Source organism: Octodon degus, unplaced genomic scaffold (genome assembly GCF_000260255.1).
Source record: "Octodon degus isolate 3935 unplaced genomic scaffold, OctDeg1.0 scaffold00052, whole genome shotgun sequence".
NCBI classification, from domain to species: Eukaryota; Metazoa; Chordata; class Mammalia; order Rodentia; family Octodontidae; genus Octodon; species Octodon degus.
In genome coordinates, this window is record NW_004524628.1 from 10,885,478 (window position 1) to 10,910,318 (window position 24,841).

A 24,841-nucleotide genomic window follows, 5' to 3' on the forward strand; every position below is an offset into this window, starting at 1 on the left:
GGAGAGAGGACATGATGAGCATCCTCCTGGGTCTGGGGACGCGGTGGCATCTATGCACACCCTGTGCCACTGTCTAAAGGGTCTGGGGTCCACATGCTTCGGTACCCAGAGCCCCCTGCAGGACCACGTGCTGTGCGAGGTGTTAGCTGCACCCAGCATGCGTGCACACACACATACATGCATGCACGCACAAATGCACACGTGTGCAGACACGTGCACATGCACGCATGCACACACACACACACACGCAAGCACGTGTGCACACCCGCCCCGCCCCGCACCAGGGCCCACAGAGTGCTGACCTGGCATGATGGTCTTCCTGCACGCCTGGCAGCGGGATGAGTACTCATTGGAGTAGCAGTCGGTGCACAGCAGCTGTTCCTCCTTGACAGCGAAGGGCCTGTCCTCCAGCGTGCCGCGGCACAGCGAGCAGCGGAAGCAGCCCTGGTGCCAGTGCCGCTCCTTGTAAGACAGGTCCTGCAGGCAGAACGCGGTGGTCAGGGCTGCAGCTGGGCACAGCCCAGGGAGGGAGCGCCCCGAAGGAAGGCGTGCGGTGCAGGCAGCAGCACCCACGCCCCACGCACACATCCCTCTTCAAGGAGACACCGAAGCAACCGCATCTGGCCACCAGGGAGTCCTGGGCCAGGCGGCCCCCAGCACCCAAAGGCCCCCACACAGCAGGAGACTGAGCCAGCCTGCCAGCAGGCAGTGTTTCCCCAGAGCTGCTTTCCCATTGGACCACAGCAGCTGAAGTCCTGGGCAGGACTGTGCTGCTCTTTCCTGTTTAAAAAATGTACCCTATACCTACTTTCTAGGGGACTGAGGTGAAAAGATCTCAAGTGTGAGCCTAGGCCTTGTAACTTAGCAATTTGGTAAGATTCTGTCTCAAAATTAAAAAAACAAAAAAGGAGGGGGACTGGACATGTAGCTCAGTGTCAATGCCTTGGGTTCAATTCCCAGTACCAAAGGAAGAGAGGAGGGGAGGGGAAGGGAGGGGGAGGGGAGGGCAGAGGAGGGGAGGGGAGGGGGGGGGGGGGGGGGGGGGGGGGGGGGGGGGGGGGGGGGGGGGGGGGGGGGGGGGGGGGGGGGGGGGGGGGGGGGGGGAGGGAAGGCAGGGGAGGCAGAGTGGGGGGAGGGGAGGGCAGAGGAGGGGAGGGGAGGGCAGGAGTATCCTAACAAGCTGTGTGCACCCAGTGAAGACAGTTCACAGGCGCCCACACTCTTGCGACCTTTCACACCACATCTTGCATCTGAGCAAACCTGGTTCAGCTTCGCTGCTGCCGAGGCTTTGCTTAAAAGCAGCTGCGCACCACCCAAGGCCCGTCCACCAGGAGCCAGTGGCAGCCTAAATCGGGAGGCCAGGTTTCCAGCCCCGCCGTGACCAAGTGATGCTGACTGGAATTAATGCATTCACACTGCAATTTTGTACGGAAAATAGTGAGATAGTTCCTTTAAAGATTAAAAGTAGAATGACTGTGAGACGCAGCTATTCTCCTCTGCAGTTCAAGCCCAGAACAACTGAGAGCTGCACCTGTGCACCCTGCTCCCGGTGGCAGACCCCCAGGGTCTCCGATGGATGCCGTGGGTTTGTGCCGCCTGAGGAAGGGAGGGCCCTGTCACCTGCTGCAATGCGGGCAGACTCTGGGCTCCCCGTCCTGAGTGACAGGAGCCACTCACCAGGGACACAGCTCAGGGCCGTGGTGGGAGTCAGCAGGCTCAGGAGGTCGGTGTGTGGACAGAGTGGACAGAGTGGACAGAGGCCCAGGGCGGGAGGACAGGCAGAGCCGGTGGCCACGGCTGCCCACAAGGCCAGGCCAGGCCGGACAGGGTAGCTTTCTGTGTCATGCAGATGTCACTACCTCTGAGATCAGATAAAGAGGAGCAGGAAGGAGTGCCTGGCGGCAGTGCGCGGGGTTCTCTGAAGGCAGCGCTGTGGTACGGGCTGCTCCCAGTAGAAAGCACACACGGCTCAACGTCCAGTCACCACCAGGGAGGGAGGGAGGTCAAAGGCCTTGCTGTACGGCCAGGGGTCTGTGTCACAGGGTGGTGACTCTGCTGGGAGCAGGCTCGATGAGGCGGGGCCGCCAGTGCCAGCCAGAGAGGGCAAGGAAACTCGAGGAGCCCGCCTTTGGGGCCTGGCTTCTACAAACGGAAAACTTGGAGGAGACTCCCACAGATGCAGCCCCGGGGAGGAGCAGCGATGAGTGGAACTGGATGTGTCTGTGGCCCGTGCCTGTCCTCTGGGTCCCTCTCAGGGTGACCCAGTCCACTCAGTGATCTGTGTGTACACCCTGGTGGCCTAAAACCCCACACAGCGCCCGCTCCACAGCTCCCCAGAGCAGCACCAGCGCGGGCGCCCACTCCTCGGGTGCCCCGAGCCCCTCTGTACACTGGAGCCCTCCTGTGTGGAGGGGCCCACTGCGGGTATCGTTAATTCAAGGACATCAGATAATTCTCAAAACCGCCTCAAAGAAACTGTTTCCCTGCAGAGGAGCAGAGCCCCGGCTACGGCACTCACGCTGGGTTGCGAGCCAGACACTCTGGACACGCGGCCAGCGCTTGGGCAGAATCGCGCTCCGCTCCAGTCCAGCTGGGGCTGGCAATGAAGTTCTTGCACTGCAGGGGCCGGGCTCAGGGCCTCAGCTGCAAGCTACATTCTCAGCTGTTCCTTGTAACTTCTTAGTTTGGAATACAGTTTCCTTACATCCCTAAATTGCCCAGGGAGGGCTGGAAATTGCGGTTCTCTTGCCTCAGCCTCCCAGAGGCTGCGATTACCGGCTTCCATGCTCAGGAGGGAGTTGGAAACACTTCCGGGGCCCACAGTTTCCGAGAATCTGGGGCCGGTAGGTGGGGAACCAACCAAATGCCTTCAGGGTTTCTCCTGGGGTTAAACTCCGGGCTGTGAGCGGCCTGCTCATCTAGGTCAGTTGCAAGGCCAGGCAAGTCCCGGGCCTCGGGCCTCAGCCTCCCCGCCTCCTGTGGACTGTGACTGTGGCATGAAGTGGTGTAGTTTCTGGCTTCCACGTGACAGAGAATGAGAAAGCTACTACCACTGAGCCCACGGTGTTTCAATGGCACAGTGGGGACATCTCCTGGTATCTGTGGCTTGACACGCAACTGGTGGGGCAGCCGCTCCCACTGCTTGCACTGTGTGCTTTGCATAGGTGTGTGGCCCAGGGTTTGTGGAAACCACCGATTTTTAGGTGCACACTAGCGACTCCAGAGTGATCGGCCAGCCTCGCTTTATTTCTTGAACTTTTGAAGCCCGGAACTTAGGTGGATGCAAGGAAAATCTGTGAGCAGTCTCCAAAAATACTTTGTAGTCTCAACATGCTGCTGAGAAAAGTCTCAGAAAGGTGCAAGGTCAGGGGATGGCCAGAGGGCATCTGTGGCCTCTCAGCGCCACACCCCAGCCAGCGCCCCTGAGCTTGGGACAGAGTCGGGACACAGAAACCGCATCGAATACTCGCACACTCACGAGGGGACAGGCTCAAGCAAAAGCCAGTGGCACCTGAAAATTCAGCCCGGTTCCCATAGGTGTGCCAGGATTCTGACCTCATCCACACAAAGGTGTCCTTCAGAGGGTTGGTACCGTGGGGCCTCTGGAGGCTGGCAGCGGCCCTCGGGCCACGGCTCAGAGCTTCGCTCAAGCACATGCCAGCTGCATTTTGTTATTGCTTAAGTAACAGGAGTGTTTCTTCTGTCACTGCTTCCTCCAAAGTGTCAACTGCATCGCTGTTTGGAAATCAAGGAAGCCACCACAGACGCCCGCAAGCTCCCCAAGCCGCAGGGTCTAACTGCAACTCCACATCTCTTTCTGTTCGAAAACACAGAAAAATCACATGGCAAAGCCCACATATCTTGAAATGTTGATCTGGGTTGAAAAGTTCAGTGTGATTAACTCCTGACTTTGCGGCAGCCTTGTGGGTTTTGGCCCTGCATAGTGGACTCTTGTTGATTTGTTCATAAAATCCCTGCAGGGTGATGACCTGTTCCTGGGTCTTTCCTCCAACGTGCTCTGGAGAAAGGATAAATGAGTTTTGGGGTTTCTGGCTTTGACTCCACCCGCTGTCGAGAATGGCCTAGCCCAAATATCTGAAGCCTTCTCTAAGCGGAAGCTAGGACAGCTGAAGCTCATACAGTGAAGCCCTTCCCCTGCAGGCAAAGCTTTTATAGAATAATACTTTTCTCGCCTAGGGATTCCTCCTCCAGCTGAACATTTTTACTGCTGTTCGCTGAACATTTTTACTGCTGTTCGTACAGTGGAAACTGATAGAGAGAGGGGGGAGGCTTTCTGCAGGGCGGACGGGCTGGAGCCCTCTGCAGAGAAGGGGAAGAAGCAGGAGCGTGAGTCCGGCTAACAGCGTCCCCAGGTGTGCAGGGGGACCCTCACCTCTGCACCCCAGAGGGCGCAGGCTGGGTGCTGAGGGGCCAGGGAGCGCTGAGGTCCACACAGCGAGGGAGTCAGGGTGCCAGCCCTCGAATAACCCAGGAGGCTGATCGTAGGGCTCTGGAATGTCCCTGAGGCCCGGATGTTAATGGCTCAGCCCAAGGGTGGTGTGGCCCTGGGGAAGGCCCTGAGGTCCCAGGTGGTGCCCTCAGGGCACAAGGGGCCCATCCTCTTGGCTCAGGTTGCTTCGTTCTGCTGAGGACACCCACCCTGTGTGTGCCTTTCCATAGGCCTAACAGCAAAGAGCTCAAACAGCCACACATCCCAGAAACCACCGGCCAGAAGGACCCTTTGTCTTCTAATCCAATCCCTGGGCATTCTTTGATGGTGAAGGAAAGCAGTGGAGCAGGAAGAATGGGGACACCTGCCGGGTGCTGCAAGATGCACCTCGGGCAGAGCCGGCAGCCAGAGGAACAGGAGCTGAACCTCTGGACATTGAACGACTGCACCTTTGGCCATGGAGTTCCCTTCCCAGCACTCCGCCTGCCACTCCCAGCCAGCTGGGCCCCAGAGGCCAGGTCACACACCCCTCCCTTCCCCTCGGAGCAGAGGCCCCGCCCTCAGCTGCCTTCCCCAGCCCCTGCCTCTTCCAGGGAGGATGCGGTAAGACAGGTAGGGAACGCATACTGGGCGTGCCGCGCGGGACTGCAGACACAGCCCTGTGAAGCGCATAGCCGTGACAGAGGCTGGCAACACCTCTCAGAACAGAAACCAGTGCGAGGGCAGGAGAGACAGGAAACGCTGTGAGCTCCCTCGGAGTCTGAGTCTGGGACTCCTACAGGGCCCCACGCTACCCCTTCCACAGCAGGCTCTGTGGCCCTGAGGATAGGAGTCACCTGAAGTGCTGTCCTGTGGGCGTGTCCATGGCTGGCAGGTAGGAGGCCAGGACTTCAGCGCCCCTGGCACTCGGGGACACCAACTGGCGTGAAAAGTTCCCCAAAGGCTTGTGTGTCAGGGTGTGGCCCCAGCTCTGTGCTGGGGGGAGGGAGGGCCCAGGAGAGGAGGTCTTGCACTGGGATGAGGCACTCCTGGGGACACAGGGACCCTGCCCCACCTTGTCACTCTGTACCGTGCACTCCTCTCATGATCCTGTGCCTCACCCAGGCCAAGAGCAGCAACCCAATGGACCAGAACCTTGGAAACCGTGAGCCGAAGCAGGCCTTTCCCTCCTGTATGTAGCCTGCTGCAGGTGTTTGTCGCAGTGACAGAGGGCTAACCAACACAGCCCTGTCTTGGCCGCTTTCTCACCGCCAGCACACAAGGCCCAGCACTCACTCACAATGTGAAGGAGGATCGGTTTAGTTGTCCTACGGGCTTCAGAGGTTATACCCCTGGCTGACAGGCTCCAAGGCAGCAGGACTCGAGGAAGCCCGGGTGCAAGAGAGCTGCTCACAGGAAGCAGAGAGGAGGATGAGCCCAGTAGGGAGACGAGCCCTCCGGGCTGTACCCGATGACCACCTCCTCACAGCACGACAGCCACAGCTCAGCCATGGCCCCGTCACCCTCCAGAAGCCTGGCCTCTGGACACGGGGTGGTCTGGGGAGCCTGCAGGTCAGAATGTCACAGACCCAGGGCCTCCTCCTGGCTTGGGCTGATCTAAGGATGCAGAGAACCCCAAGCAGGGCTCCGCCTGCACCTGCTGGCCCGGCAGCAGGACCCAGTCTGGCCCTACACCACGCCACGGGAAGCTGTGAATTCCTGCAGCCAGCTGCCCACACCCCAGGAGAAGGGAGCCATTCATCCCCGGGGCTCCGGGCTCCATCCATCACTGCAGACCCGCCCTCTCTCTGGTACACTCCCGTTTGCCAATGTGTACAGGAGCACCTGCGCCTCGTCCGTCACCAGGAGGCAAACAGGCAGAACAGCAGGTCCCGGGGGAGGGGCAGCAGGAGGGGCAGCAGATGAAGGAGACAGTGTCTGGGCCTGGGAGCCCAGGGGGCTGTTGGGGGCTCCAGCGACAGGCCAAGGGAGGCACAGAGAGAGCGGGGTCAGGAGGGCAGGCATGGTGGGTACCTTGCAGTCGCAGCCGATGCGCTTGCCACACTCCTCGCAGGTGTTGGCGTAGAGCTCATCGAAGCAGGCCACGCAGTGCGGGCTGTCCTCCCGCAGCACATACTTCTTGCCAAAGAGGGACTCGCCGCAGTGGTGGCAGTCAAAGCGCTCAGTCATGGTGACACCGGCTCCTCAGCGACCTGTGGAGAGGTGGCCCCAGGGTCAGTGGGCCGTGCCACCTGGTGTGTGTGCAGAGGGCGTGTTCTGCTGGCAGTCCCCAGGCTCACTGCAAGGCTCCTGCCACGGGGGCACCCCCCCCTCCCCTCAGGAGGGCGCCCTGGGGGCTCAGTGACCTACTCTGCTCTCACAGAGCCGACTGCAGCTGGCTGCTTGGGCGGAAAGCGGCACCGAGTAAGAGCGGGCTCGGAGCAGGCTTCCGACGCGTGGCCCAGCCTGCTCTTCCTTTTCTCTCTACCCCGAAATAGAAAGGCAGCATAGAAACAATATGTCCACGTCTATAAAAAGATTTTCCATGAGGTCCTTTCTAATTCATGAGTGGAGATGGGAGGAAGGCACAGGGCAAAGGGCGGAGTCCATCCTCTGACGCCAAGGGAGCGTTAACCGTGACGTGGCCATGTGTGGGGTACAGCCACCTGCCCTGTACAATGGACGCTGCCCAGGGCCCTTGGGGGGAGTCACTTCCCCCAGATGCAGAGATCACTGTCCTTCAGCTGCTCGGGCACCCGGGGAGCGGGCAGGCAAGAGCAACTCCCTTCCCAAGCCTGGACTATTCCTGGGTCGGGAGTGCAGTGGCTACGATCAGAGGCCCAGGCCACTCTTGGATCTGCAAAAAGGGACAGGACAGCATCTTCAGGGCTGACACACACCATCTTGGATGAGGACATACTTCCTAGACAGAGAGGGATGCTCTGCAGTGGAGGGGGACACAGGGGACCCTGTCTCCTTCCTATGAATAGCTGCCCGGACACAACAGGTCCACCACCAAGTACAAACCGTCGTTTTGGGACATAGAAAACAGAGCTGAGTTCTTTGGGGGCAATAATTAATTTGCAAAACATTAAAAGTTTTGCCAGCTGTTAAGCAGGCCCGCTGGCTGGCTCTTTAGCCCGTGCCACTATTTTGCAAACCCAGTTCCATTTCCAGCGACCACGCACCATTCAAGGGTGAAATCCCAGAATTAGACTGATGCAAGTGACACGCTGCTGCCTGGCTTGCAGCTACAGTCAGGCTGCCCGTGTCTAGGCGTTTTGTACTCTGTGCACCCAAGTCCTGGAAACTGTGAGCAGACACACGAATGTCTTCCAAGCAGCCAGGCTGGGTCAGCTCTGTGTTTATAGAATAATTTTCTTCTAAGAGCATGAAGCTCGCAGCTGGACAGTGTGGCAAGACCCTCCTTCTAAGTCTTTCTTTCTGGGGAAAAAGACCACGCCATCCGGACCCTCTCGAGGTAACACAGCGCAGTGGGCCCGAGTGGTGGAACGAAAACCCAGCACGCTTGGACCGTCTGTGCCGGCACTGCAGCCGCGGCCTCCCGGCAGAAGACCCACGTGCTCCTGTGATTTCTCTGCTGGTCCGGAGGGCGCCTGCCGCCCACCTGGCCCCAGCTGAGAGCTGTTTTTCTGGCCTGCATTCTGTGATGAAGGCTGCCATTTAGGGGTGAAGGGAGGGCTCACGGCCTGGTGCATTCACAGCGGCAGAAGACAGGCTTAAGCCCACACCCTGTGATTGCCAAATCCAGTGCTTTTCACTGTTGGTGCTGGGTACCGAGCCAGGGCTTGCACGGTGAGGCAGTGACACCTACCACAGAGCTGTACTCTAGCCCCCAGAATACTCCTTTTAAAGATCTGAATATTTACAGTTACACCAGGGATCTTAAGCCTTCTTTTAATGTGAAAACTACCTGAGGCCTTCCCGCTAACTTCGCATTTGTCCTCCCTAGGAAGTCCCCGGACGTCCACCCATCCACTCAAGAACATCCACGGGCCTAAAGCAATGTGTTGACATCAGGCAAGGCTGTGGAACATGAAGACCAGGGGGACTCAGGCCGCTCCCCACAGGGCACGTGCGTGCGGGCACGGGCACCACACACAGAAGACCCCACAGGCCACCGGGCATAGCCAGCTACTCCACAGCAAGGAAAAACTCCAGAAGGTCGGGTGGCCCAGTGGGCAGGGGTGAGAGGCAGCTAGTGATATCAGGGTGGGCAGGCATGGTTCTCAGCGGTGAGAGGCGGCTAGAGCTGTCAGGGTGGGCAGGCATGATCCTCTGGGTGCTGGGCGGGACCCCTGCCTGGCTTTGCTGTTAAGACTCCAGGGACACACAGAGGGGTACAGACTCCTAAGCACTGAGGGGTGTCAGTCACCACTGTGTCCTTCCTCAAATAGAAGTGGATACTTCAGCTCCGAGGCTTCTTGGTCCACTGAGGCATGGCCCACCCACCCTGCCTGGCTCTGTCTGCACCCTGCTGCAGGCCGGGGATCAACCCCACTGTTCTCTGGCACGCAGGAACAAAGGGGATTCGGCAAGGGCGTCACGGGAGACAACCGACCTTCAGGGACCACCGGCTGATGATTCCCATGAAGCAAGCCAAACCCGAAGGGCACAGTGCTGGATGCCTCGGCCCTGCCCTGGTTCAGTCATCCTCATGTCATCCCTTGCTGGCTCTGTGCCCAGGCACTTGAGAAATCCAGAGGAGGGCAGGGGCTGGAGCGGGCACCAAGCTCCAAGCTGGCTGCCTGGGCATGGCGGGCTGGTGAAGCAGCCCGGGGCTCATTGCTCTCGGCATCCTTCAGAAAGCAAAGGAGCGATGACATCCACACTCCACTAGTGCTAAAGGTTGACATCAGGGACTGCAGAGTGGCTTCTCCTGCTCTATTGTGGGTGCAGGGCCTCGGGTCTGCACCTCCTTTCACTGTAATCCCAGCATCCAGGAGGCTGAGGCAGGATTGCTGCGAGTTTGAGGCCAGCCTGGGCTACATAAAGTGACCCTGTCTCAACCCCCCCCCCCAAAACTACATAAATAAAAAGGAGGATGGTTGCAAGGATCAAGCAGGGCCGAGGCAGCCAGCAGCCTCTTCTTGTCTGCTGGCCCACGAGCTCCAGGCCTGTCCTTGTGAGCAGGCGCCCTGGCCAGGCATCTCTCCTGCAGGCTTCATTTCTTCCCGGTTCTCCTTCCCTTCAGGTAACCACCTGCTCTTCCCAGGCCCCAGGGTGGCAGGGGACTCATCGGAGCCCTCTGAAGGAACAGTAGAACCCGGCGGTCCTGAGCAAGGTCTTCAGATCACAGAAACACCACACGGAGCCCCGGGTCCCTCCATTCCTCAGCACTGGGCAAGTGGGCAGTCCCTGTCACCAGGCTTTGGCCAGAAGGTGACACCTACCAGGTGTTCCCCAAGCATTTGCAAAAAGCATGAAGAAAGAGCTGGATGGGTGGAGGACACAAATGTCCCAAATTGCAAACCTGTGGCAAAACTCAAGCAGGAAGGCGCAGAATGTCCTATATGCACAGCCTGATCAGCACCAGGCGTTAAAAGCCAACGTGGCCCAGCACCTGGTGCCCTCGAAACACCTAGAATCAGACACCCTGGCATCCTCTTCCACCCTCTGGTGCCCTCCTGGTGACGAGCTGCCCGCCACACTGTGGGGGCACTTCCTGCTGATCTGGACTCTGACCCCGCAGGAGTGCACGGCTGTGTGCTCCAGGATGTGGGCTGGGGGAGGGAGGTGCAGGCCCGAGGCAGGCCCCACACCCAGCACGGAGCAGGAGAGCCGCTCTGCCGGCCCGGGGTGGGCCCTCCCTCCCTCACCCCAGCCGCTGGGCTGCTCCCAGGATTGTTTCTTCAGTAGAATTCCAGGGAAAGGGAGAAGGCATCGGCAGAGGGGGTGCAGTGTGTAAAAATAGAACAGTATGTGGGCTGCATGGGGCTGGTGGCGCGGTGCTTGCCCAGGATGTGGGAGGCTCTGAGTTTGATCCCTGGCACTAAAACAAAAGATTAAAGACAAAAAGTACCTGAATCAACTTGCAGTCCCTTTCTAGGTTGTTAGATAGGAAAGGAGTTTCAATCTAAAGTATGAGACTGGCTGCCTGACCGCCAGGCCCTTAGCAAGGGCCCGCAAGGAGGCCACAGGATTCCTGGTGGGCAGGGCTGTGGGGGGACACACCACGCACAGTGGCAACCTTCAAGCCCCAAAAGCCGTTTTGTAGCCAGGCCTGTAATTCCAGCACTTTGGAGGCTGAGGAAGAGGATCACCTTCACGCCTGACTACAAGTGAGGCCCTGTCACAAACAAAACAATAACAACTAAAAGGATGAAAACTGTGTTTGGCAGCATTAAGCCACACTTCGTGGTGCATTCGTGGTGGACCACGTTTCCACAGGAGCACTGCTGTCTTCTGAGTTACCCTTTGAATTCCAAATAATGAGAGACCCAGAAAAACAATAAATGTCAAATTCCTGATCTGAATTCCATGAACACAAGAATGCTTGTTTTCTGATGTGCTTGGAACTTTTCGGTCCACCCAAGGAGACCGCACTGAGCACCCTGTCTGGCAGAATGAGCTCCAGCCTGGCTCTAGCCCCACAGACCTGAAGTCACTACCTTGCCCTTTAATGTCAAAACATGCCAGTTCAGCAGGCCAAGACCACCCAGCGGTACAGCCCAGGACGGCGGGCTGCCCCAGCTCTACAGATCACACTGGCCCAGGGATGGGTCACTATGGCAGTGCACGGCTGTGCTAGGAACATGTTTGTGACCTCCTGGTGCCACTTGCCAATGCCACCTGCCCTCACCTGTGGGTGCCCCCCACCTCCACAGGCATCAAGCTTACACTCCATCTGCCTGGCTTCTCTTTCTGGTTCTCCACAGCCAGGCCAGTCTTTCCCTGGTGACGCTGAACAGATGGCCTGTGCCTGAGTGGGATGTGCACCCCAGTGAGGCAGGCTTGTACGCTGCTTCCCACACACACACACACAAGGAGGCCACGTTCTGTGGGCTCCAGCTCGAACCATCCAACACAGCTGTCCTCTTTCAGGCCTGCAAGCTCAGCACTCAGGGCTCCCAGGACACTCTTGGACGTGAATGCTGTTCCCACCCAAGCAGCAGCGCCTTCTCGTCCTGCAGCAGACCCGGCACTGCTCACTCAGGGCCAAGAATCGAGAGGGCCTCTTCAAGTCCCTGAGAAATCAGGGAAGTAAAGATACAGATTGTGGAGCTGAAGAATGGATGCAACCACTCGCAATGACCGGATTCAGAGGACTCCAGGACCTCGGCTGGGGTGAAAGGCCAGGTTCCACCCAGTCCTCTCGGGACCTCAAACAAAAACAGAGCCCTTGCATTCTAAGAGCCTTGCTTCTAGTGCAGCAGCTTGCAGGCGTCGTGGTCAGCTTAGGATTACAGTCTGGCCCAAGTGGAGTGGTCTTCATGCTTCACCTCCACAGAGTTCTCACCTGTAGGAACCAGGAAGCTGACAACTGTCTCTCCACACTGTTTCAAAGCTAGAGCTGGAGAAAATTTATTTTTACCTGTAGAAGGCACTTCAGGGACACTGTGACATAAGGCTGCACGGGTGTAGAGGACAGGGCTTGCATTTCAACCCACTATTTTCAGTTCATGCTGAATTTACTGCAGTGATGTCCACTGTGCCCTGAAGACCTGCAGGCAGAGGGCCAGAACCGCCAGCACAGCTCTGTCTGAGCAGTAGAAGGGCTACGCGCTCAAACCTGGCCCCAAGGCCAGAAGGGTGGACGCCCCCGGGGCCCTGTGCACAGCCCGTCTGTGCTACCCAGCGGTCGGGACAGGATACAGGTATCTTACAGGGCAGGGCCATGGGCGTGCCCCGCAGGATGCCAACCCCTCTGGGAGCTCACAGGGACGTGCCCTAGACGATGTCTGGCTAACCGTCTGGGCACCTTGTGGCCCTGTCAGGCTGACTCATCCCAGGAACTGAACTTGAAATCCACAACTCAGGGTGGCAGGAGAAACTCCCTGGACTCACCCCAAAGTCAACATGCAGGCCCTGTCTGCTGAAAGACCAGCTCTCCATGGCTAGAGGAAGCACATATTCTGTTCAGGGTGGACCCTGTTCTAGAGCGTTGCACTCCCTGAGCGGGCACCTGGTAAATGTGGCCGGGTGAAATTCTCCACCACATGGAAGTGTCTGGCAGCTAATGCTGTTGTTCTCTCAGGGCACAGGAACGCTGCACCTCACGCAGCTGAGACTACAGCGAGACACTTGAGGCAGGCTAACTTGACAGAGAAAGGAGCCCAGCAGCTCCTGGCTCTGGAGACCCCAGAGCATGTGGCTGCACCACAGGGCTGGTGGCAGGAACCATGAGGAGGTCACAGTAGCAGAGAGAGGGGCTGGGGTCCCCAGAAGCCTTCTGAGGGTGGCACCCCCAGCTGACTTAACAGCTTCCTAACAGCCCTCACCTCTTAAATGCCCAACGCTGCCACACTGAGCACCAAGCTCCCGACAGCAAGATAGAGCACATGGAGTGGCTTGGGCATGTCAGAAGCCGCAAAGATGGGGAGCAGATCTCGGGCAAGATGGGGCGAAAGCAGGCCACTAAGGTTCACTGTGTCCCGAGTGGCCCTTCTGTGACAGTTCAGACATCCCACAGTACAAGACCTGGCTGCACAGCGGCTCCACGCAGCAGGCCACACAGGCCGCAAGGAAACCTGTGTCCTCTGGGAGCTACCAGACAGAAGACAGCGCTCGGGGCCACCACTCCGCAGGAGCCTGGAGGGCGCTACTCTGGCCTCTGTGTGCCTCAGTTTCTTTGTCTTTAGAGGTGAGGCTGTAGAATATGCACAGCATTACAATGTGCAGCCTTGGAGCAGCCCTGCTGGACAGGCGGGATTGCTGACCCTGTGTCCCACTGGGGAAACTGAGACACCTGCCCTGCAGGGGCTAGCCTGCCCAGATCAACTAAGGGGCTACAGCCGGAGGGGCCAAATAGGGAAATGCAGGCACCAAGGCCAGACAGCTGCAGGGCCCAGACCTTGCCCCTGCCCGCAGGCATCTGTGCTCTGAGCTGAGCGGGCAGGCAGCAGGCCTGATGGTGCTAGTGGCAGAGCCAGTGCCAGGCCTTGTCATCGAGCTGTCACACAGCAGGGCAGCTGCCAAATACCATGGGAACCCAACTCCCTCTCCAAGCGCGGTCTTTACAGCATGCAGTGAGCTAAACATGAAAACCTGAGGACTTTTTCTATGAACACACAGAATGAGATGTTCTTTCTGTCTGGTTGCATGGGCTTCTAGCTGTTCACTGGGAACTTCTCTACGCCTAAGGCTTCTTGCAAATGTCTTTGGGTCCAAGTCACCTTCAGGACACCCCAAAGCACCTCCCTCTAGTCGGTGGCTGTAAAACATACCTAAGAGCAGCAGCAGCACCCAGAAGGCAAGAGTGAGATGAACTTGGGTTAGCGTTTCTCAGGATCCCTCTCCTGGCGGCACGCGGAACTGTGAATCACGGCTTGTCCAATCCCCCATCCCAGCAAGCGGCGCATGCCTCAGAGACAGCCTGCTCCAAGGAAACGGCAAGGCCAGGGGAAGCGCCACGGGCACTGGGAGGGCCCTGGTGTGTCCTTCATTTAGAACCAGAAACATTTAACGCTGCTTCCCACAATTTAAGCCATGCTAAGACACCCTATATCAGAGTGTAGCCTAACAATCGAACTTTTTCCTTTATACTAAACCAGAGCTTTTCACCTGGTGGCTTGGATTTTTCATTCTTGCAGGAGTCAGGGATTCGGGTAGGTCACAGACTCCGTCCTCCTGCTGAAGGAGAGCTGGCACCTGCATGAGGGCCCCACCTAGACCGTACTCCTAGGTCCTGCAGCCCTGAGTCCCCTCCCTAGCAGCCCAGGGCCCAACAGGGATCTGCTGCCCGCTCATCCTGGGGTGGCTCGGCCCCTCCCGCACGGGGCGGGGACCCACCTGGCCCTCAGGGCTTGACGTCCAGTCTGGGGATGGGTGGGTTTCTGGGGCTCCCAGTTCAGTCCAGTCTTGGGTTCCCCTACCTCTGGGGCGCTGGTCCCGGCCGGCTCCCAGTCACTCCTTCTGTCTGGCAGGAGTGGGCGCCGTCCCGACCCCTGCGTCCCCGCGGGTACTCACACGGGCTCGGGCTCCGGCTCCAGCTCTGGCTCCCGGACGCGGCTGGCTGCGGTGCAGGCGGGCAGGCTGCGCGGACTGCAAATGCGCCGCCCCGGCGCGCGTCCTTGACCAAATAAGGAGCTGCAGCCGGGGCGGGGCGGAGGCGGCTGGGAGGGAGGCTCGCACCCGGGCTCCCCACGCTTTGTTTCCTGGCGACCCCGCACCCTCGGCCTAGCGGGCCAGGGACTCTGCGCATGGCCCCGTGTGGGCGCGGGGCACCCAGACCCTCTTGTCCCCGCAGACGTGGCTCCTGCGCGCAGAACTACGGGACGAAGGCCCAGTGAATGCTGTCCTGCCCGGGCAGGGCCGGACGTGCCTGGTGCACTCAGCCTGGCTGGGGTGCAGCTGGGGGGCGCACAGCACAGTCCGGTCCCAGCGTGGCCCTGGCGTCATGATCAAGTCCACCTGCGCACTAGAAAGACAGGGCGCAAGTAACGTTTGGACACTCAGGTTGGGGGGCTCCCCGTTGCGCCCCTCCAGGGAAGAGACCGCTTCTGTCTGCTACCTGTTGTGAAAGTGTTAGCACTTTAGCTCGGTATTGAGTGGCTGGGCCTGCTCTCCTACAAAATCTCACCCCCAACTGGAAAAATTATCACCCCGTTTTGTGGTGAGGAAATTGCGCTCAGAGTTTTGTCCTAGGCAGCAGCGTGGCCACTTAGCAGCTAAGCTGTGCTTCCGGGTCCCCCAGGACGAGGCTGGGCAAGCTCTGTACAGGGCCAGAAATGCCGCACCCATCAGATGTTCAGGGGACACCAGCTAGCCTCGCTGCAGAGCCTAGAACCGGCAGGAATGTGGGGTGCCCCTGCCCCCAACTCACCTCCTGGGCCATGGACCATCCTGAATCCTGGCCAGCACAGGCCAGGGCCTAGGGACTTTGCTAGCAGGGTCCTACACCCAAGCACTCCACGTTTGCCGTCCCTCTGGCTGCAAACTACACAGAGACCCTTCAGCTCCAGTGTTGAAACAGGCTTAGGAAATGATGACATATTCATGCTGTACCTGCCTTTCTGGTTTCTTTCCTCTTACTTTGGTTCAGTTTTGTGCTCAACTCATGTACTTCTTATTAATATAGCTATTTAGTACTACATCATTGTTGCCTGTGTGGTAGGGCTTTGTACATTGTACCTTATTACCAAGAAATCTGCAGTTCAAATGCATGCTTCCCCTTTAACCTTAGGGATACTTCACATGACTCTGGGCAAAGTCCAGTGCCTGGAAACAAACTTTCCCACTTTCAGCAGCAACACTGCAAAAAGAAAAAGAGCGCAGCTTGCCTAGGTCAAGAAGAACAGTAGAAGTAACTGCAGCATATGGATCTCACTTGGATTCTGACCAAGGAACAAATTGTTCAAAGATAAATTTGTATGGGGCAAGCTGGAAGACGTGACATTGACAGGATATACGATGGTATAATAAATGATTATTTTAAACATAACAATGAAATCACATTTTTCCTTTCTTATTTCAATCTTTTACTCTCAGGAACAGTGCCAAGATTACTTCCTAGTGGAGTAACATTGTGTCTAAGCTTGATTCAAAATAGATTCGAATGGGGGAGATGGAGCTGGGCCTGAGGAACAGGGTCAGCAGGACACTGATAAGCACTGGGGCCTGAGGATCAGTACCTGCATCCCTAAACTGGTCTCTCTCCTGAAATGCTGGAGAGAGAAGAAGAGTTTTTAAATCACACACACACACACACACACACACACACACACACTGGGTGCCTTTCTCAGCATTGCCCCCTGAAGGAGCTTCCCTGCAAGGTGGCCAGCCAGCACACAGTGATCTGAGGCCAAGAGGCTCCCTGTGCTGCTGTAACAGCAAGGCCTTGGGGCCACAGACCATCCACCTTAGTCACCAACAGGGCACAAAGCTGTTGAGAAGAAGGCAGTAACTCGCTTCACTGATGGGGTAATCTCCAAGACAGAACGACTGAGAAAAGTACAGGCAGAGAGTACTTCGTACTTCGTAGAGGGCATCGCATCAGCCCTCTGTGTGCCAAGCAGAGCGGAAGGAGTCGGAGTTCGTGCTTAGCAGCATCCCTTGCCTCTGGGAAGTGCTGGTGGCTACCAGTGAGGCAGGGGAGGAAGGTTTCCTGTCCACACTCAGTGTGTGTGTGTGTGTGTGTGTGTGTGTGTGTGACTTTGGATCTTGGCTCAGGGTTCCTCACTCCAAAAATAGGAATATTTAAAAAGTAACAGTGACACGTGGTCCTTGAAGAAAAATAAGAAACCAATTCATTAGGCTGAGATCAATAGAAAGTTACAGGAGGTTTGCCAGATGCTGAACACAGAGAGACGCAGACAATGTGGTGTCTGTGTGGATAATCAACAGATGTATTTTAATGAGGCCAGGGACAAGGGTTTTGGAAAGTTCTGTCCTGTACACCGTGGGGTCCCCAGGGTCACCTACAGCAGGGCACACAGTCTGTGCTCCCCCGCAGAAGGAGCAGCCTAAGCCTTCCATCTTGTGCCTGTTGGGCAGCATAGCAGAGAAATACTCTTGAAAGAGTGCCTGACCTGCAGCCAGGCCTGGATCCAGGGACCTGTCCTGCCTGTGGCTAGCTCTGCGGCCTCAGGTAAACTCAGACCTCTCCAGGGCTGTTACGAAGTCATGTCGGCCTGATGTGCATGAACCAAGTTGTCCCAGTGGTACAGACCTGGGAAAACATCAGGTCCTCAGCAAGAGGAAAGGTGCAATGAGTCTAAGATGAGAAGGAGCAAGACTTCCCTAGGTACAGTGCAGGGCCCGTCCTGAACAGAAAAGTCATCTCCAGTCTCTGGCCCTCTGCTCTAGATAAAAGCTTGCTCTAGAGGAGGGGAAAGTTGAGAAGCCTTTTCCTGAGGCATGGGATGGACATGGACAGGTCAGCAGAGTGCTTTTGTCTCTGCCAATGCTTTAGTAACTCCTTCCTTGTTAACATACACACACACACACACACACACACACACACACACACACCTTAGAGCCATGCAGCCGGGAATCAGGAGATAGGAGGAGCCTCCCAGGTCCCCTCAAAGCCTCATAAAGCAAAGCTACATGAGGCCCAGACACTGGTGGGAACACCTGTACTCCAAGCATTCTAGGAAGCTGAGGAGAGAGAATCCCCAAATTCAGTCCAGCTTGGGCAACTTGGCAACCTAGCAAGACCCTGTCTCAAAATAAAAAAAATATATAATGAAGGAGATATATCAGTGTAAAGGCCCTGGGTTCAGCTCCCAGCACCAAACACAAAAAGAGGGCACTTTTCAGAGGCCTTGGGACCTTTGCGGTGACTGCATAAATACCCCTGGGGCTTCTGATGGGGACTCTCTAGTTTATCAGGAGTCTGAGAGCAAGGTCAATTCCTGGGGTCCACTAGACCAAATGCAGACCCAATCTGGGACCATGCAGCTCCAGCTGCAGCCCGCGTTTCTGTCCTCTTCCTGAGCGGAGCACAGGTGGAATGAACCGGGCTGGGCACAGCCTGGGCTGGGCTGAGCAGCCGGTTCCTGGACCCTCACTTCCTTGGCCTCTGCAGTGCACCCCAGCTATTCCTGAGTTGGACTCAGGCTACCTGCCTGAAGGAGTCCACTGGGAACCAGGATGACCTCATCATCCTGCGAAGAAGGCAGTACATGAAAATTGGACGGGATGAGACCTCTGCCAAGAGCAAAGCAGCAGACAGCACTTTGTCCCCTTTACGAACATGATCCAAGCAGATCCTCCTGTTCCAGCTCAGGAGGGCAGGCAGGAAGCAGGCACAGCTCCCCTGATTCAGAGCTAATTGCCCTTAATTGCTTCACAAGGCTGGAATGTGAGTAAGCGTCTAAGACCACAGAAGCTTGGGCCAGTTTGGGGGTGCCCTGGGCAGTGATCAGCAGGCCGGGCTGGCTCCTCCGGAAAGCACCGTGTGACTGGGCCCAGCAGGCAGCACCACAGAGAGCAAGTCTGCAGGCTGGGCGCCCACCCAGCGCCCTGGGCCGTTTGGGGGCAGCCAGGGCAAGATCCTGCTGGATCCCCACTGTGCTCTCCACTGGCCCCAAAGACTCAGCCTCGGCTCAGCTGGCCTCTCCTTCCCTCCCTCTGCTCTGCCCCTGCCAGGCTCTGAGTAGGAGGAAGAATGCCCGGCTCCTTCCTGACAGGCAGTTTCCACCCCCCACTTCATCACGCTGCCTTCCACACTGAGCAAGGCAGAGGCCGAGGCCTCAAAGCATGACTGCCTCAGGCCAAACCCACAGAGCTCGCTGATGACTCCGCGTTTCCCGTGCCTGTGGTCAGAGCTGCTGGGGTGCCTCGGAAGGCAGGATCCCCTGAGCCTGGGCCCCACGGCCACCACAGCTCCTCTTAGGCACTGCGTGGTGCTGGGCTCTCGGATGAAATCTACAGCTGAAGGAGGCCCCAAAAGTTGGCTTCTCATTTGAGTTTTTATTTAATTGACCCATAAAACTTGTACACATTCTAAGATCCTGCTGTCTCTGAGTGGCTCTTTTCTGGTACAGTGCGTGGACGCTTCTGCTCGCCTGTGTGGGCAGCTCTGCCCTCCCAGGTCATCTGACAGAGATTCCCAGGGAAGAGCAGTAGGTACCCTGGTCTGGGCAAATAGGCCAGGTCCTTCCTGAAGGACCGCAGTAGCATGTCTGCAGCCCAAGGAAACACTTCTTGCTGTCATCCCCACTGCTTCCCAGTGTCCCCAGCCCGTGGGCCCACAGGATGTCAACTGAAGGGGCACTGAACTCAGTGCTACGCCTCAGCGTTGTGGAGCTAATCACTCAAGTTCTGCTGGTCCTCGAAGTCCTTCTGAGGTACTTCTGCTATGACTGGGTCACCAACAGAGATCCCCTGTGGCCCAGGCAGGAAGGGTTCTGGAGCAAAGGACCAGAACTGCAGAGGAGCTGGACCTACTTCCTGTCACTATCAGTGGGGAAGGCGACCCGTTGGTGCCCAGAAGGGGTCATTCCAGCTCTGAGCTCAGGAGGCTCCAGCCATCATTGCTTAGCCACACTGCCATGGGCGGGGGGCAGAACAGAGTCCCTCACCTCCTTGTGGGGGAGGGCTCCATGATCCCTTTTAGGGCCAGTGACCTAAAGCCCTCCCATTAGGCAGCACCTCTACGATCTCCACTGCCTCTCCGCAGAGCCAGGCTGGACCAGGCTCTTAGCACAGGGGCTTTGGGGTACACTTAAGATCCAGGCACCAGAGGGCACAGTGCACATGCGCACAGGAGGGTCTCTTCTGGGTCTTTACCTCACTTGTGGAACAAGGGACGCAGCCCATTTCTGCTTATTTTCAAGTGCTGTTGCCAAGTATCAAGCTTTTCCTGGAGTCATTTTTATGCCCACTTCCGGTTCAGAACTCTACCACCATATAGGTCTGCATGCCATGAACACTCGCAGGAGCTTGTGTGGAAAGCGGGCTGAGGACCTTCCCAGGGGTCTCTCCCCACTTCTCCTAGGATGGTGGGTGGCTGAAGACGAGGATTTCATAACATGTGCCACCTTCAACATTTCCTGGCAGAACTGTTTGCCAAAAAATAAAAATAAAAGTAAATAAAGCTTCTTGGCCATTCTAGGTGCATAATACTTCCAGAATCTTCTGTATGGTGGAGGTGCCCAGCAATTTCCGGGTCATGATTGCTCATCACCGCCCAGAAGGCCGGAGAGGCCTGGGGGTAAGTTACTTTACCGGTAGAGGCCTGGCTTTCTCTTTCTTTCTGTTTTTTTCCCCTTTGCCTCCTCGCCAGTCTTGCAGGGGCCTGAGGTAAGAGGCTTGGCGGCCTGGTGACCACACTCTGACTCACCCAACGCTGGATCGCAGTCTCTTTCCCTGTGTGCTGTGCTGCTATTGGTCCCCTGGGTTTCCAGGTAATGCTGAGGGCAGATAGAGAATGTTTGAGAGACTTCCTGTATCTAGGGACTCGCCTGGAAAATTGTCAGCCTGGGGAAGCAGCCTGAGATCCTGCAGGGAGAGGGTCTCAGAGAAGCCCCCATACATGTTCTACCCACAGCCACGAGGAAGGTAGTGTTGTGTGCATAAGCACATGTGTGCACTGGGGAGGGAGCCCAGGACCTCACCCATCAGAGCACACATTCATTCTAGCACTGAGCCACGCCCCAGCCTGCCCCAGGGGCTCCTGAGTGCCCTCCTCCCTCCGCCTGCCTGCCTGGCAAACCCAGTCAGGTTACCTGGGCCCTGGGGTGCTGTGCAGACCCGCCCACCACACAGCCTGCTCTTTCCTTTCTCTGCAACACAGAGGACAGACAGGATTGCTTGTGGGCAGGACAGAGCCATGAGTTCGTCTGCAGCACTCAGTAGTTCAGCTCGTCATTTATTGGATTGAACGCAGCTTTCCCCAAATGTCTAACACAATGTAAGGCAGCTGCTTGTGCTCTGGCAGAGGGAGGTGGTTTTGTGGACGAGCTGAACTCTCAGGCCACTTCCTGCCTTGCAGCTCAGGTGTCTGGGCTTTGCCCTGAGAGCCCTCCCAGCACCAGCGACGTAAGGGAAGCAAAGCGGGGACACTATAGCTGTGGCCTTGGGCATGGCTCAAATGGAAGCATCCCAGACTGCAAGGAGCTGGACAGAGGCTGCAGCAGGGCCTCGCTCCCAGTGTGCTGCGCAGTGCTGGCTGAGGAGGCTGGCTTCTCTCAGCTCCCCCATACCAGCTCCCTGGCCTTCGTCCGCACAGTCCCAGCCTTCTGCAGGAGCTGAACCTGGTGAATTCCTCCGCGTCTCCGCGTTCTGCTCATAACGTGCTTAGTTTCTGCTGAGCACTTTAAAGGCTGTCTGTGCAGATGGGATAGCGCAGGACAGAGCTGTGATTCCGCCTTCCAGCTCCGCTCCCTCGGTTCCTTCCCTACAGTGCGGGTTGAGAGTGGCAGCAGGTCCACCTGCCTGCTCCGGACCTGGGTGCTACTGCAGCTGGCAGGGGCCCCTTCCATCCTCTGAGCAGGCCCACAGGTATCAGGCAGAGGTGGAAACGCTCCTGAGGGTGGACAGGCTGGCAGGTTTGCAGCACCCTGCCTGTCACCCTGCACACCCACAGCAGCAATTTCCAAGTTCGACAATCGTGCACAGGTGGCCTCCCAGCGCCTCCACCCGGCCAGAGCCCGGCTGGCAAAGTGCAGCCTGCATCTGCCAGCTGGTGTGCAGCAGCAGCCCAGACTCGGGCAGAGCCAGCGGGGCCAACAGTGAGTGACCTCCTGTGAGCACATGGGCCTAGGGTGTGCCCCTAAAGGTCCCCAGGATGGGGTATTAAGAGGAGGTGGACCTGGTGGGAGGTCAAAGGTCACTGCCAGGGGGCGGGGCTTCGGCTTCCACTTCCTCCCTTGTCCTGCAAACTGCGGAGAAGTGAAAGAGCCTTACTCCCCCCTGCGACCTGGCCCTGGCCCAGCTCAGCCCAGCACAACAGGGCTGAAGCTCAAGCTGGAGCCCAGCAAACATTTCTCTCTCGTGTTGTGCAACTTATCCTGGGTGTTCTGTGACTGTGGTGGAAAGCTGACCCAGACAGGGCTGCTGCAGTCTGGAAAGTGAGCACAGAGCGAAGGGGGAAATTAAAACTTTAAGCCTGCCAAGAAAGCCCGCCCAGGATGCCTGTCAAGACCACGCAGGCACGTCCTGCAGGCCGAGTAACAATGCCTCATCCCCTGTGCACCCCTGCCTCTACTGCCTTTGCATAGCCGAGGGCCTTGCAGTGTAGCGTAAAGGGTAACAGGACAGCTCTTCCTTTGTATAACCCATGCTTCGTGTAACTGGTGGCCTTGCTACGGAGCCTGGGACGTTCAGAGCCCCTTAGCAACCCATGATGTCACCCATCCCTCCAATCACAGAGCCAGATCTGCCTTGTACCTCCCTGTTTACCCTCACTATAAAATAAGCCCCAATATCCCGCAGGGTGGTGGTGGTGAGTCTTTGGGAGCCATCCCAGGCAAGCCCATCAGTGTAGTAAACTGCACCCTAAACTTCTTCAATGCCATTTGTTCCTGTGTTCAGTCTGCTTTCTGTAACAAGAGGAGAGTGAACTCAGAGGCTCAGCCACCACTGGTGCCGCCTGCCTCCTTCCTTCCCTCTTTCTTCCTTCTTTTCTTTCTTTCCTTCCTTTCTCTCTTTCTTCATTCCTTCCCTCCCTCTTTCCTTTCTTCCTTCCTTCTTTCCTCATATCCTTGAGCTTGATGGCCAAGAGGCTAGCTGCAGAGGCCACTTCCTGGAGCGGGAGCTGGGAGGCTGCGGCAGGAAGGTCCCAGGAGGCTCTGCTGTGGAGGCTGAGGTTGGTGGCTGTGACAGGGAAAGCCTTGAGTGCAAAGCCATCTCTGGGGCCCTGGACATTGTAGTTCCTCAGGGGCAGAGGGAGCCAGCAACAGCACATCACCAGAGGTCGTCCTGAGGCCAACACTGCCTGACTCCATGCCTACTGTCAGAGCCCACTGCTGGTGAGTCACTATAGTGGGCTCTGAGACTGCCCTTGGGCCTTCGATCCAGAGTGAGGGCTGGGCACGGGTGTCCATCCAAAGTCCCCTGTGGGTCCCTCCAAAAAAGTGGGTACCTGGGAGTGTGCGCGTCTCTGCCAGACGCGAAGCTCCAGGGCTGGTGCTGTGCCACACAGGCCAGGGTCCTGCAGAGGACCTGACCTGAAATAGAGCCTGCAATTCTGGAGGCGGCAGGATGGCAGCACCCTGCTGACCTCAGAGCCAGGGCGGGAAGCGCGACAGCTTCGTCCCCTAGGTAGGATCTGGTGGAGCTGGCTTCATGGAACTTTACCCTTGGGAACTCCGCCTCGTAGCCCCTTGTGATCCTGTGGAGCTGGGTGCCACAGAGGCACAGATTGTCCTAAAGAGCTGCGAAAGGATCTCTTGCTTCTCTGAGCCTGGACTCTGGGCAGATGGACAGGAGCAGGTTGAGGTGCGGGTGTCCGCGTCCCACGCGTGGCACTGCTCAGATGCTCTCCAGTGGCTGCTCAGTCCGTGGGCTCTGGAACCCGCTGGGCTTCGCACTGTTTGCAACAGCAGAGTCCCTGCCCATGTTCCGGCAGGAGGCACTCTCAGAGGCCAGGGGTGTGTACTTCCTCCGTCACCACATACTACTGTGAGATGCGGGTGACAGAAATGGGCCATGTGCAGGGTAAGAGGGTGAGAGGGGAGGGACCAGTCAGCCTGGGAGGGCAAAAGCCAACAGTGAGAGCCGTGGGGACAGCTGCCAGCTCGAGAAAAGCCACACAGTGGAAACCTGGGCAGCCACCAGCAGCTGTGACGGTGACCCCAGGAGGGACACCAGGCCTGGGGTGGAGAAGGCGCGAGAGTCACATGGCCCTCAGCACTGCAGTGCCGCCACCATCCCGGCCAGCACAGTGGGCTGGTTGGTTAGACCCGTGTGAAAGTTAGAGGGTGAGGAGAGCGGCAGCAGGAGCCAGCGTGACAGATCTACAGAGCCCAGGACCTCTGCCGCCAAGGCAGACTTCAGACAGCTGGTGGCAGACATTTCCATCCAGTCTTTCTAACCTGGTTAAAAAAAAAAAATTGGACCCCAAATTTAAGGCAGGGTGCTCCCCGAACCTATCCTGAAGTGCAGACAAAAATCGAAGCACAACGGCATAGTTCCCAGGCATTATCTTTGAGTTAGTCTTAAATATGACTCCTTGCAAGGAAGATCATTGTAAGTGTAGGGACAGTGCAATCGACGACCACAATACTCCCAGAGAGCCACTTCCATTGTTTGGGTGTGGGGTTGCACCTAGCCCGAGGAAAAAATAGCAAAGGAAACCAGACAGAATGCACAACATTTCCTTCTCAGTAGTTCTTTTCAAACCATTCAGTATGAAGCCCTGACTGCGGCTCCTGGCTTTGGCTAGGACACCTGTGTTCCCCCACACCAGAATCCCAGCCTTTGAGGGCAGCTGTGAGCAGCCTGGTGCGGAGCCGCCTGGCGTTCAGGGCTCAGCCGACACCCTTCAAGGGTTGCGCTGACCAGGGTGGTTGGGCAGCTGGGAAGAAGAGCTGTTGCTTGGCAAGTCCTCACAGTGCCACCAAGATGGTGAGCCCTCAGAATGTCCCACTGCAGCTCTAGGACCAGTGTGACAGAGGGACCTTTAGAGGAAGCCGGGAAGACGAACCCCCAGAAAGATTAAGTCAGGGTCCAGGCAGGAAAGTCTCCCACTCCGGGCTCCTAGCTAAAAGAACCATGGGCCAGTCTTGGGGAGAGGCTCACCCCCATGCACAGCACGATTCCTGAGAGCCCAAGGGACCTGAC

At 57.4% G+C, this 24,841-nt stretch overlaps 1 protein-coding gene across 4 annotated transcripts in view; it reads right to left on the reverse strand.

The window, feature by feature from the left end:
- Fhl2 (four and a half LIM domains 2) overlaps positions 1 to 24,841 on the reverse strand; it is a 39,370-nt gene that overhangs the window by 7,332 nt on the left and 7,197 nt on the right. The window contains exons 2-4 of one of the 4 annotated variants that reach the window (XM_023717352.1): positions 7,618 to 7,732; positions 6,464 to 6,642; positions 303 to 477 (exon numbers count right to left, since the gene is read on the reverse strand). In XM_023717352.1, the coding sequence (XP_023573120.1) occupies positions 303 to 477; positions 6,464 to 6,619 (331 nt within the window). In that variant the 5' untranslated portion in view covers positions 6,620 to 6,642; positions 7,618 to 7,732. Of the gene's footprint in view, positions 1 to 302; positions 478 to 6,463; positions 6,643 to 7,617; positions 7,733 to 14,401; positions 14,425 to 14,484; positions 14,651 to 24,841 lie in introns of those variants that run through there. The other 3 variants (XM_023717353.1, XM_023717354.1, XM_004633207.2) reach the window with 3 other exon arrangements.